The sequence below is a fragment of the Vidua macroura genome, chromosome 1, assembly GCF_024509145.1.
Source record: "Vidua macroura isolate BioBank_ID:100142 chromosome 1, ASM2450914v1, whole genome shotgun sequence".
In the NCBI taxonomy this organism is placed as follows: Eukaryota; Metazoa; Chordata; class Aves; order Passeriformes; family Viduidae; genus Vidua; species Vidua macroura.
In genome coordinates, this window is record NC_071571.1 from 50,252,116 (window position 1) to 50,266,831 (window position 14,716).

A 14,716-nucleotide genomic window follows, 5' to 3' on the forward strand; every position below is an offset into this window, starting at 1 on the left:
GATAGATTATCTCTCTCACTTGCCTTAAACCTAATAACAATACAGCTTCATAGTGTTTTTTTTTTGTTTTGTTGGTTTTTTTTTTTTTTTTTTTTTTTTTTGGCTTCTGTTTTGGCTAATTTACACATTGTTTTGAATAAATATGCCAAATTTTGCAAAATTGTGCAAGTTAGTATAGGGTACATACACTCAGCAATGTTAAGTCCAGCTTACAGGCTGTGGGCAGAAGCTGGCCTGAAAAATACTGCTGCAGGGTTTTTACATTCTCCTAAGCAATATTTAGGCAATTAACAAAGGTCAACTAATTAATAGAGCTTGACCAGGAAGACATTTCTGTCTGGATATGTTCTCTGAGACAGAATCAAACCTGTTTCTCCTGCCACAGTCAACTAAGTTGGAAAGGAGGACATGAGAAGCCTTGTATGTTACTCTGCTTCTTCTGCTGCCTGTCTGAACATTGATCACCTATCTGGGACCCACCACAGGTGAGGGACACTCACTTGAACACATAAGCACACATGGGAGGAATTCCAGAGGTGCTAAGCAATCAAACTGGCTTTGGCTTCAATGAGAATTATTCTAATAAATAATTCTCTTGTTTATATCTCTCATTATATACATTATTTAATATAACTTCATTTGGCATAAAATATCTGACTTTCTTAGTCTCTCAAAATAACAGAATGGCCAATTTTACTGGTCCATCAGAATGTTATCTTAATTAACAACTTTAGAGCTCTGATGAAACAGCAAAAACTATAGCCTAATAACCAAAGACCAGAATTACAGATTGGCTTGGGTAGGAATAGACATATTTCCATCTTTTTATTTTCATTACTGTTTTATAAGAAAGTTCCACGGAATGTAATCTTATTCCCCAAAATTGAGATTTTTTTGTAACAGAAATTGAAAGAACTAAATGCCAGTAAAAATTTTGTTGCAAATATACAAGTATAGATTTTATATAAAATTCTGGAAAAAATGTAATAACCATGACTTTTTCTCTTTTTTTTTGTGATATACTTCATCACTAAAAATGCTTAGAAATGGTAAATATAAAACATATTTATTCTACAGTTATAAATGAAGTATTGCACCATTAAGCATTCCTCTAAATTAACAGGCCCTGTAAAAATAACTTTACTTTTGGTATCACTCAGGTAAGGCTCCACCTTAATTTATTTATTTATTTATTTATTTTTTATATTATAACAGGAAAAATAGAGCATAGTTACTGCACAGATTAAGTATTTTACTTCTGGTGAAGTTCTCTTCATATCTCTCCTAATCTAGATCTCTATTCAATATTCATTTCCTTTCTGCACCCTCCTTTTTAAAAACAGCTAATATAATCTAATCTACTGGTGACATTTACAGGGAATGAATGAAGACCTGTTTACTGAAACCTTATATTAGTTAGTTCATTTAAACTATCCTTCGAGGAAGATATAAAGGATTAAGCAAGTAGCACTTGACACATATTCCTCCAAGGACTTTTATCCTTTCCAATTTCTTAGAAGAAATCTGGTTAGGTTTTAACTCAATTTCTCATCAAAAATTGCCACCTGCTTTTAATTTGATGCACAACAGAAATCTGCAGACTTACAAATACTAAAATGCATCATAAACTTTTTGTGCATTAGCTTTAAATCTATTCAACATAATGTAGGAAGGAAGATCAATTTAACTGGAAAATAGGTTTGATGTGAAACTGGAGAGGCAGAGTTCAAATCTGGGTCAGCCTCAATGTTTATGTGTCAACCATGTGGCCCCAAAACTACTTATGTGCCAACAGAGAAACTTATACAGAAAAACACCATCTGGCTGCTTCACCACATAAAGTTTGCATAACAAGCAAGAGAAAAACTGAACCTCTCTTCACTCTCTTTGCTGTCAGACCCTTCTGCATCCTCCGTCACATGCTGAAGTACAATACAAGGATTGTGTGTTTAAGTTCTCCCCTCATTATGACATACATGTATGTTCTCACTTGAGATATTTCTAGGTCATAAAATTCTTCTTACATTCATCTCAATACCTTGCTCAGTATTTTGTCTGTGGTTAGTCCAATTCCTCGATGCTTATGTCTGCTTAGTTAGACTACACAGAATTCAAGTCCCTCCCTGTTGACTCCATGCTAGTCACACAGGCAGAGAGAGCCACAAAGCTTAGGGAGCATTAGCACATGTAAATACTGTAAAGAATCTAGGCCTTAAACCTTCTCTAGCTGCATTTTCTTTAGAGGAAGAGGTCATGAAAAACACAACAGAAATACTGGGATACTCAGGAATTTAATACTGCTGGCTAGAGAAAAGCATAAAACAAGTAAGATGAACCCATTGTATCTAATGTGCTAGTAGCATTTATGAATTTGATCACATTTATTTACTTTTAGGTCTGGGAGAATCTGTATTTTTTTGTAATCTTTATTTACTTTTAGATCTGGGAAATCAGTATCTGGGAGAAATATGATATTGAACAGGAAATAACACCTTCCTCAATGGATAGACAGTCATTTTTTGAAAGATTCTAATCGCTAGCAAACACTCACTACCAGCATAAATACTGAAATAAGCACTTATTTTTGAGAAAAGGAAGCTGGACAGATACAGAGACAGTATTAAGCCTAATGCACATATCTGGATATTATTTCTATTACTAATGATTTCCAATGATGGCATAGTAATCTCTTTTTTTTTTTCATATTTTAAAGAGCAACCTATAACTACTACAAGACCATTTCTAATCCATTAGACTCATAACTATTTCTTTAGGCTCTCACCAGTGTGAATATTCTGCATGAGTTCAATATACTAATTTTAAAATTATAATGACTTCTTAAAAAAAAAAAAAAAGAAAGAATGTAAATCCAGCAGGAACTGTACAGTAAAGCAATTTCTGCTAAAAGTCAGGCTCCATCACAAAGAGCTATACTTATTTGTAGCAATGTTTTATGCAAGATAAGCTACTTATTTTGGAGACTTTATTGCTTGCCTATATGAACAAGAGATGGACCCAACATTTTAGTAAGAGAGACATTTGTTCAAAATTATTACTACTGAAAGATATTGCCTGATTATGAAATGGTTATTCTATGGTTTAACTTCTTCATAACATATCCAGTAAAAATTCTAGTAATCCAACAGGACTGGCTGTCCTGCACACGTAATGAATGGGTTAAATTTACTCATAGATTGATAATTGATTACAAATTCAGAGCTGCAACTGGTTATAATTGTAATTGTACCATACAGAAAGAAAATGCCTACAAGAATTTTTTTCTAGTATCTGGAAAATATTTAGAGTGTATGGCATTATTATTTATTACAACATTACGTTATGTCATACATATCAAATATTACCACGCCCACTAATTATAGAATATAATCAAATCCATTACAGTCAGTAGTAGACAGACAGTCTACTTGTTTGGATAATGATTATCCACTTTCTTTCACTGGGAAAAAATAGTAGAAGTATTGATATTTATATCTGAGAGATTCATAGTTAAAAATGCAAATGAGAGGATGATGCACTTTTGGTTTTATTTAAAGATTAGTAGTAATATAGACAGTTCCTGAAACTTCTTTGCATTGGTTAAATTTTTCATAAACTTTAAAATTGAGACAACCTGGTTTCCTTTGTTTTGGAGAATGAATGTATAGAGACAGTTTCATTAAGAATAGCAGCATTGTTCATCCAGGAGAAGATCTCTTAATCACGTAAAAATAAGCAATCTGCATAATATATTAACTTTTTCAGTTATGAACTGATGAGGAGCAATAAGTGATGAATAACTTGACAGAGTCATCAAAGCAGTTTGACTTCAGAACTCAGCTGAGTTACCAAGGAGCTAGTTTCAACAGTTTTATTATGGGATCAGTTAAATATTTAGCATCTAATCATGGGAGAGTATAAATTTCAAGTCCAAGGGAAAGCTTTCTGGATGTTTGCTCAGTGCTCTCATCTTCCCCACAGGAGAAGAGAATAAAATAATAATTACGTATGACTGTAATACAAGCTGCACATTCAATCAAGTCTCTTGAGCAAACTGATGCATGTAAGAAAAACCAAGAAATTAATTTCCACACAAAGATTTTGCTCATGACTTATAAATTATAGATTACTACATTTGATTAAGCCGTTCCTATATTAGTCATATTATAGCAGACAGGAAAAAGAAGCAATGGTTTTGCCAAAACAACTTGCAACATTATTTAAATAATGTCTTAAAAGTTTGCCAGTATTATCAACTTTTCTTCAAATCCTTTCTCTGCTAATCTTACCAGATTAGTAAACATTAGCAGGTGTGTGCCTTGGTGGCAGGAACCCCTGTAACTGTGGCCTCACTTTTCAAAAAACGATGCTAAAGTACTTGAATGCATCCGAAGAAGGGCAACAAAGAGGTTGAAGGGACTGGAAGACAGCCAGGAAGATCCAGGGCACAAGCGGTGCCTTGGAGGTGTAATGCAGTAGGCAGGAACAGAGCCACAGGGACCCCAAGGAGCCCTGACCAGGGCCATGCTCAGTGTCACCGAGGACAAGAAGCAACCCATGGGAGCCTTGAGCCCACCCTGGAAGTTTGGAAAGCTTCCTACCACCAGATTGGAGGCACAAGGGCAGCAGGCATCTGGTCAAAATGGCCCAAAGGAGGCCAAGGTCTGTGCTCAGTGCTGCAGAGGAAGGAAAAAGGTGCTGCAGGGGACAAGAGGCTGCCCATCTTCATGGGGCATGAGCAGTAGGCAGCAACATGGCCAAGAATGCCCAGAGAAAACCTTAACATCACATGCTTGATGCTGCAGAGGAAGGCAAAAACCTGCCAAGGGCCAGTGCCAGTCTTCCCTAGAGGAAAATTCCTTCCTGACCCCAAAGGTGGTAATCAGCTATTCCCTGAACTATACAAGACCTGCCTCCTCATCCCACACAGTGGGCATACCTCCGAAGAGAAGCCTGACTTCTATTCTGCCCCACCTGGGTCCATGTTGGGGTCTTCCAAGAATGAGCAAATGCCCTTGGCCTGATCTACCTTGGGAGCAAGAATCCTTCCTACGCCTGGCAGGGCACCAATGTGTGCTCCAAGCACTGGGATCCCTTGCAACACCTCTGCACCTCTTTTCTTATGACTGCTGCCCCTGGCTCCACATGGAGTATGAGGACAGGGAGTTCTGGAGTACTCCTTAAATACATTCCCTTTGTGTTGCCATGGCTATCCAGCTGAAAAAAGATTTCAATCCCTCAGATGAGCTTTGAAGGGACCCTGCTGTAAACTGGTTTTGCAGTGGAGCACCTCCAGAAGACCTATTCTGCCTTCAGTTCTCCTCCCTCAGCTTCAAGTGATTCTACCAGCTCCTCAAGGACTTCTCTCTGAAGTATTCCAGCTGATTTCAGGCCAGCTATAGCAGTGGAAGATGGGAGGGTGCTCCTTTTTTATCCTGTTCCAGGGCACTGTGACTGTGGTGTTACAGGATGGTGGCACTGTGTCATAAGGGTGACGGCATGCTCCATTCACAATTCCACTTGCAACAGCCTCATCCTCTACCCAGCATCTTCACAGGAGGACCTTTGGGATGCTGGCCCCAAGGCAGTCCCTGTGCCAGGGGGCTCAGCTGTCCCTGAGGGTGCTGTCCCTGCCCTTGGTGACCATGCACTAGGCACAGCTGCTGGGTGACAATGATACATTCTCTGCCACTTGCCTCCCAAGAACAAACCCCATGCTGTTACCTTTCTTTCAGATCATGGAGAAAAACAATCCTGCAGCTCAGAGGTTACTTCTATTATCTGTAAAGTTATGCAGAGCTCTGCATTACATACTCCTCCTCCTCTGAAGCATACCTAAACATTCACTAAGTTAGTAGTTCTTGTAGCATGAACAAGTTTTTTATGAACACATAATCCACTTTCTCAAGAAAATTGTTTCAGTAGCCTGCATTTTAAAATAATAGTAATAAACAAAGATATTAGTATTCCTTAGAGTTAAAATGAAAGATTTTTTTTTCCTCTCTGTGCTGAGCTTATATAGGACTAAATATAAGACAAAGAAAAACTGAGGATTTTCTGAGATTTGAAAATGTTCAGGCATCCAGCTACAAGACGATGTACTATCTACACAGTTACTTGAAAGAGTCTTATAAGGATGTTATTGATTATTGTAACCTATATAATATAGGAGAAAGTGAAAAAAAAAACAAACATGGCAAAGGCAATAAAATAGCATTCAAACCATCTGCATCTCAAACCATTCCAACTTGTTTACAGAGTTACTGACTACTCTATTACATTATTTAACAGTGCCTTTTTTTTTTTTTTTTTGACATTTCCATTGACATCTTATTCTGTCTTTCTGTTGTTGTCTTGGGCAGTCCCATTCTAACTAATGACAGCTGGAAGGTCCCGCCAAGTTCTTGATGATAGCAAAGTATTGCATAGACTCTGTTAAATTTTGAAAATTATTAAAATATTTCCAGCTGTGTGCAAGGGACAAAGTTTGTTAACACATGGAAAACCCCAATTTATTAAAATTTTAATATTTCTCATGCTTTATTTTCCCTGATTTTTACAATGTTCCCCTCCATCCCCTTTTTCAGAATGGAGATTTTTTCATAGCAAAAAGTATTGTAAAAAACTAAGATATACTTCAAAAAGAAAGCTAATTCAACTGCTTCTATTTTGTGGTTAGCTCTGTATAATATGTAACCTCCTAGCTATCTATTGATCTGTGTTAATAACATGGCAGTTGTCATTGTATACGCTGGTACATAATGGACATAACACACAGTATTAAAAGCATTGTCATCTGAGGCATAATCTCTGCCTACAAAGTCACCTTTCTGGACTGAGATAGATTATCATGTAAATGTACATGAATCTCTCTCATTGAAAGGCAGCTTTCACCTCCATTTCCACATAAAAAGTTTGTATGGTGACAAAGAGATGTGGGGAGAAGAGAAGAGGGAGAAGGCACATATGGGAAGTGCCTTCCAGCCATATGGCCAGGAATATCTGCAGGCTGAAGCCATGGTATAGTTTCAGCCCTTCCCCAGTCCTACATAACTTCCTTTTTGGAATTTGAGTTGGAAAAACTCAACTGCAAAGCAGGTTTTGTTTCAAGTCAGGACATTGTTATATCATCTGTTCCTCATGCAGAGTGCTGCTGGATGATGTCTGTCTGTCTGTCTTTCTAACCACTGAACTGGCAGAGAGAGGGAAAGAGCAGCAAGGAAGGGCAGAATCCTAAACCTGTGTATAGATCCAGAAATGAAGAACTTTAATACTATTTGGCATGACAATTTTTAACTCCAAAGAAACTTTGTCTTGCTGCCAGTTACATTGTGGCCATATTTATGTACCAATATGCTTGAAGTGTTCTGTTATTTGGATGAATTATTTCAAACTTTGATTGGCAATCAAAAATCAGTTGACAGAATGTGGCTGTATGGGATTAAAGCTGGATGCTGGCACTCTGTCATACAGAGTGGATCCACACAGCAGATAAGTAACAATCACCCAGGAATGTTCTGCTGCACATATCTGATTAGTTAAATTAATCTTTAATGTGAAATTATTCTCAAAAACTGGCATCAAATTAATCTCAGTGTTACAGAGAGAATCACACTGTTTACACATTCATAAAACAGCAGAAACAGCCACATGAAAAATTTTCTTCTTCCCCCCCCCCATTTTTCACACAAAACACAGAAATTTTCATTAAAATTGGCTTACGTGCTGCATAATTTCCAATGGCAGATTTGGCACTATATTTTGAAATCATTTTAGTATTCCCTCATTGTGATTTTGTGATTAAAATCCATAATTCTAGCCATGATAAATCAGGAAAGCTTTGGAATTCTCCAAGACTGCCGGGATAAATTAGTTGTGCGTAGTAATTCCTGTTCAGTGTCCTGTGCTTAAATCTGAAAGTACAACAGTACCATCTGGACTGTAACACAACGTTAGGTTATTAACATGAAGTAAAGGAGGTGAAAAGGGACCTGTGCTGTCACAAGCAATGAAACATGTGGATCACTGTGACAACAATGCAACTTCCATTGCTAATGAAATTATAGGTAATTAAGAGACAGAAATAGGGATGATTATTTTTTTTTTCTCAGTAGCATTTTAACTGCCTATAATTATACATACCTGCATGAAATTATATGAATTTATACTATTTAACTACTGGTAAAAAGAGAACGTTCCTTAGCTTTGGTGTTCTCCTGTAATTAGATCTCAGCTTGCAATCTGTGCAATAAAAATAAATGCTCATGTGAAGAGGGGAGGACAAAATAAAAAGAGACTGGTTCAACATTTGTATCTCCCAAGTACAAGTGGAATACTCCAACATCATTATTCTTCTCACTTTTCAAAACTGCTGGAAATAAAAATGCAGAAACCTTTTCCATGTCAGGCCAGAGTTTAGCTCGGCAGAACCTGTGACTTTGGAAGCAGTCACCCTCAGGCAGGTGCAACCTAAAAACTCAATAAACCCTCAGTAACTTTTGTTATGTTATTACCGAGAAAACTCTCCCCTCCTTACTAACCACTCTGGCTAATGATGAAAAACGCCACAATTTACAACTTCACCTTTTGTCCCCTGAACCAAATGGCTGAAGCCTGCAGTAAGAATAATTCAATGTGACAGCAAAACTTTTTGCCCAGTGGGGGTCTTTACTGAAGTGTGGCTATGAAATCAATTTCCATGTTGATGATGGTGACGACTGAAGCCTTTATGATTCAGATCCAAACTAGTTTAAAAAAGCAAGAGGATCCCACTATGACAAGCCACAAGGATCTTCCCCTTTCAAAGGAAGTGAAATTGAGTTGATATATAGCACACATGGTACTTACATTCCTTAAAAGAAAGCCACATAAAAATGTTATATATAATGTCATATTGTAGCAGAAGTGCTTGTAAACTTTTATCTGCAGATGTTAATAAGACAGCCATGAAAATCCAGTCAGATATAAAGCTTGGCATTGTTACCTCTCAGCCAAAGGGTTTGTTCTAAAGTGCAAAGTAATGAGAAGTAAGTTTTCAATATACTTGATTACATCTCAATAATTGAAAAAATCAAAGCCAACTCTAAGAAACTTCTTTGGATACTATCCTAATTTCCTGGGACTATACAACTGCTATTCTGCTTGCAACAAAATCTTCCTGTGCTTAAAAGCATAAATGTAAGGCATACAGTTTTAACTTTTATGAGTATAATATCAGCGCCCAAGGTGGTAGATGAGAGAAACGGATTGAGAATATATTCTCTTATATAAAGAAAATATAAATACATACATACGTAAGCATAGATAAAATACTGTTATTTATGCCAAACTCTGTTATGAATACAGATGTTTATATATATAATAAAACTAATATATAATACACAAAAATATAGAAAACATAATAATATTTTCATATCATAAAACACCACTATATATAACTTTTATGTGGCACATGGCATCATATGAAATATTTGGATGTATATTATGTGTTATAAAAAAAAATAGCTTCTAAATAGTAACTTCTACAAGAACTTCCAAAATGAGCTGCTCAACATATAGGAAGCCTTAAGTCCTGTATTTCATAAATGCATCATAAAGCTTTGATACTAATTAACTTACACTGTAAATTACTTGTAATTACATTATAATATATTTCAAAACCTTAATTCTGATTAACTTCACTATAATAATGCATTTTTTCCTAATAGAAACTGGAATAAATGGGTTCAGTCATTGAGATCAATACAAATTTTTGCATAAGCTTAAATTTATCCACTGGAGGAAAAGCAAAGACTTAATTATCTTCATGTCCTTTCTTTCAAGTCAGTTAGCATTTCCAAAACCAAATATTAAAAATAAAACCAAGTCAAACTGACAAATACTGACCACAGAAATTCTTTTTCATTTCAGATATGTGTGAGGAGACAGAACAAACTTCATCCCTACGACACCAGCTTGTCACATACTCTTTTCATTATGACTTCAACCTTCAACAGGTCCATGAGGAGAATCAATATAAAGTGGGCTGACATGCCAGAGCAGCTCACTGGTACAGCAAAAAGCATGTCCTGTAACCCTGAGATTACAGCAGTGGTATACTGGGTCTGGCTGGGATGGAGTCACTAAATGAATCTTCCTCCCAGCAGTCCATGGGTGTTGTGGTCCCCAGCTGTAGCTAAAACCATGCTGGTACCAGATCACTCTTTTGGCTGCTGCTGGACAGCGCCTGCACAGAAGCATCAAGGCTTCTCTGCACACCCTTCCCCTTAAAGGCCAGGAGGAGGGGGTGGGTAAGAGGTTGGACAAGGACATAGCTGGGTTAGCTGAGCCATACTGAGACTTTGGAAGGAGGGACTTTGGAAGCAGTTTCCCATGGGAAATTCCATACTGTACAACAGCATGCCCAGCAATAAAACCTCAGGGGATGGAAGAGAAAAGGAGTATGTTTAGTGTTACGGAGTTTCTCTTCCAAAACAGCCACTACATGCACTGAGGCGAGGCTCTGCTTTCCAGGGAGCAGCTGGACATTTGCTTGCTGATGCAAAGCAGTGAATAAATTTCTCTTTTTGGTTTGTTTACATGTGCAGCTTTTTCTTTTCTTATTAAATTGTCTTCATAATCCACCAGTCTTTTTGCCTTTTTTTCTGTTTTTCTCCCCATCTCTCAGGACAGGGGAGAGAGCTAAAGGTAGAGGCAGTGTTTGGCTGCTGGTCAACCTACCACAACTCATTTAGTGCAAATGGATGTCTACATTTCAGGAAGAGAAGGCATTTTGCAAGATCAAAGCAGTATGTTATATTTTGTTTTTTTCACAGTAGCATCTATGTCTGAGAGGCTCTTAAAATAAAGTAGGAAACTAAAAGAATGTATTTCTTTACCTTAACTATGCAGATATTTGTTGATGATATCCAAAATCATTGAGCCAGCAGAATACCTGTCCTTGGAGATATACAAAGCTCAACTGGTCGTGAGTAACCTGATGTAGCTTTGAAGTTGGCGCTGCTTTTAGAGGGTGATATGAGCTCCAGTAGTTGTTTATTACCTTAATTATTCCAGGGTTCTCTGATCTAGTACTCCTTGTTGCTTTCAGAGCACTTTTTGAAAAAGCCATTTTCAGCTTTCCAGCAGGCTTGCAATGGCTTTAATGTAAGGTAATTTTCATGATAAGCCAAGCTGCCTGCATTCAGGAGTTGGGTTACTTCTTCTTTCTGTCTTTGCTGGTATTTTCTTTTTTTTCACCAACAAAGAAACCATTAATCAGAAGAAACAAAAATGAATACAGGTAAGTGGTTAAAAAGATAGTGCCAAAGCAAAAGGCTGCCATAATTCTCAATTACTCTTTTCGGACTGGAAAAACCTAACCCAGTAAGCATTACTTTAATTAAATTTGAGCATTTATTACATTCACTGATGTACAAGCATGAGGACCTGCTTTACTTCTCTGAGGAACACAGAGGATCCAGAAGGGGCTGAAGCCAGGAGCCACAACTTCTAGTTGCAAAAAGGTCTCCTAACAGTCATCTAAGAAACAGACAAAATGTGTGAGGAATTTTCTCTATGCAAGGCAGCCATATTATTGACATATAGGCTGAGCCTGACTTACAAGAACTTTTCACCTCCTCCTCTGCTGGTGAGTGGAGATATTGGAGAGTTGATTTCCACTGCACCCTACACAGTCTACAATTTAAAGGCATCATCTCCATCACCTAAGCATTGGTTCCTACTGCTGAAAAGGTAGGCTGCCTTCACATGCTCACAGGCAGTGTCAGGACCACCTTTTGTGGATCACTGGATATTTTCAGAATATGAAGGATGTGTCAGTGTATCAGAGTATGGGTGATCTCTCCACAGCTTACCTGTCAATAATGGCACACATGTCAATGGTGACATTGGCAAAGCTTCCCAGCTCTCCTTGCTCCACTGAATGCAAGTCCACCAGCTGATCATCCACATGAATACTCTGCATGCATCCTTGGAAAGAATGCTCAAATAGGGAGTGATCTGAGTCATTCATCTGTACAGGAAACCCTGCAGAGAAGCAAAATAAAGAGCATTATTAACCTCATCTAATATGACTTAAGCCAGGATATTTTCAAAGGACAAGAAACACAGGTTTCCTAGATGAGGGTAGAACAAAGGCAATATTGTAAGGAAATATTATAAAGTTATTAATTTAAATTGCAATGTTATTGATTTAAGTAATTGTTAACTATCTGAAAGAATTTATACAGTACAGCTGATTATTTTTGTCTAAAGGATGGAAGTTTTCTGCTACCTTTTCCTCCAGTATTTTATGCTGCTGCTTCTCATTCCTTCTTTCTCATACAAATATTTTTGGAGTAGGAAAAGGATTTATCTCCTTGCTATATTTGAAAACTCACATTCTAGTTTCTCTGATTTTTCTGACTACAAATGCAGCCATTAAGTGAATTTCCAGCTCAGCCTTCTCTAGAACTAGGTTTCCAATCTTTGTCACTTTGTCTTTTTGTTCATAGGCAAAGAATACTTGTGCGGGAATCTTTATGTAAACTTGAAAATAGTCCCAAAATCTAACGTCCTTGATCACTTCTGAGGAATCTGATGACATTCTGTAGTATTTTCATTTTTGCTCCGAATACATTAATTTTCTTGTGTGTTTGAAAGTGATTTACAAAAGATGAGAATGAGTGTCTTACTCAGGCTAAAAAGCAGAGAGACAGAGCATGTTTGTATGTAATTGTTTAACTGAATGCCCTTCAGAAGTGAACGTGTCAATTTACTTGAGAAAAATGTCCTTGATAAGACAGTGGAGAGACTAATTCACTACTTATAAACCTTCAACAATGTACTCCCTGAAAAAGACAGAATTTATTTAAGATGGGAGCAGGAAGGAAGATGGAGGGGGGAATGACAGTTTATTGAAAAGAAAAGAAGGTAAAGAAGGTAAAGATCCTGAAAAATTCATCATGGTGTTGCAGATTTCAGCTAGGTAGATGTCCAGCCATACACTACTTTTCTGACAAGGGTAAAATATCATACACATCTGCTGTGGTGGCTAAGACAGATTTTACAGCTCCCATTCCTTCTCCAACCTTTCTATCCATCTTGCCAATCTCCAATGCCTTATGGCCTCTTCAATAACATTTGTGAAGACAGGAGAATAAAAGATTATCAAACTGATATTATTTGAACAGTGACAGAAAAAAGTAATGAACATAATTTTAAATTTTGTTCCTGGATACAGTTTTTCACATGCCACATAAATAGTTGAATTGGCTGAAAAAGTGGGCAACAAGGAGAAAAACAAGCAACAGGTGACTGAAATCAGATGATGCCTAATACAGCACCTATAATAAAAAAAACCCCACAACTAGTTACACCTAAGTCTTTGCCAAAATCTAATTAAGATACATTTTAACTAAAAGGCTTTGTCAGAGATTTCATATCATCACAATACTTTTTAAAATTTTCTAAAGTCATCCTGCCCATCAGCTAAATTTGCTTTTGGTAGCTTCTAAATTTCCCTGTCTCACTTCAGTAAACATTCACTTCAGAGTTCACTGGTGGTGGCAAAGAATTAATCAGGGATGCTATAGTAATTAAGCTGGGACAATGCTACAAGTTAGTTCTGACAGGTATCTCAAGAAGGTGGGCTTGCCTTGAGGTTTAAATATTAAATTCAAGGTAATCAGCAGCGGCGTATACAGTAATATTCATGTAAACCCTGCAAAGCCAAGGAAATTATACAGATACATCTGAATATAATGAAAGATTATCTACCATCCTATAAACACTAATTAAAAAATAAGATCAAAACTGAGAGCCACAATTCACTGCTGACATCAAAAAGAGTATAAACCAAATATCTAAGTTAAAAATGTTTTCAACAATTTGAGACCATTCCGGAACTAGCCACAGAGGTATTTCAATACATGATTCTCAGTTTCACTGCATCTGAAGTATGCACTATATTAGTGCACAGCTATAATTGCTCTCTGACACATTCTGCAGTTTGCTACTGGTTGAACCTGTACGCAGAGAAGTGGCAGCTGGGTCCCTCAGCCTCAATGGAGACCTCATGTCCTTGGGTTTACTGGTTGGAGCAGGAGAGAGTTGTGCGATGGAGCGGCTGGAAGTGGCAGCTGCTCCTAACCTAACTACATAAATCAAGATTTTTCTCTATTATCCAAGAGAGTGGTGTACACAGAGTGTTAATCAATTTAGAATTCTGAATTTTGCTGTATCTATCAATGGATGAAGACTATAATTTTCCCATGCAAATGTCTTTGTTTGCCTGTCTTGCTGCTATTCCCTTTGCTGTTTCTAGTCATGTAAGAAACTGGAAGAGGCAGGAGTTTTATGCACTAATACAGCACATTTCATAATAAGTCTGTGGGGCTGACTGGGTGTCAAAGCATTTCAGTCATGCTGTACTCTAACAGATTGTTATAGTAAGAGGTAATTTCAAAAATAATTCCCATTCCACAGAGAATGGAGGAATGGGTTTTTCCAACTATATGCTTCCCGTAAAAAAGAAGAAAAGGCTTACTAGATAAGCCTTACCCACATTGTTTTTGAACTACCAGGTATACAGTCGAATGTTCATAGGTTTTGTTGAGACCTGGCCATTTAAGACTATTCTGGTAAGACTCATTTGGGGCAAAACTTCTGCCTCAAATGCAAAGCTCAAAATGACCTAGTACCTTGTGGTTTTAATTCAATGCACAAGAAAATGCCTTCC

General features: G+C 37.2%; 1 protein-coding gene across 1 annotated transcript in view; it reads right to left on the bottom strand.

Annotated features, from left to right (window-relative positions):
• The window catches only part of CNTNAP2 (contactin associated protein 2), a 1,032,011-nt gene that overhangs the window by 386,973 nt on the left and 630,322 nt on the right, over nucleotides 1-14,716 (bottom strand). The window contains exon 10 of the mRNA XM_053975055.1: nucleotides 11,853-12,024. Coding sequence (XP_053831030.1) covers nucleotides 11,853-12,024 — 172 coding nt within the window. The remainder of the gene's footprint in view (nucleotides 1-11,852; nucleotides 12,025-14,716) is intronic.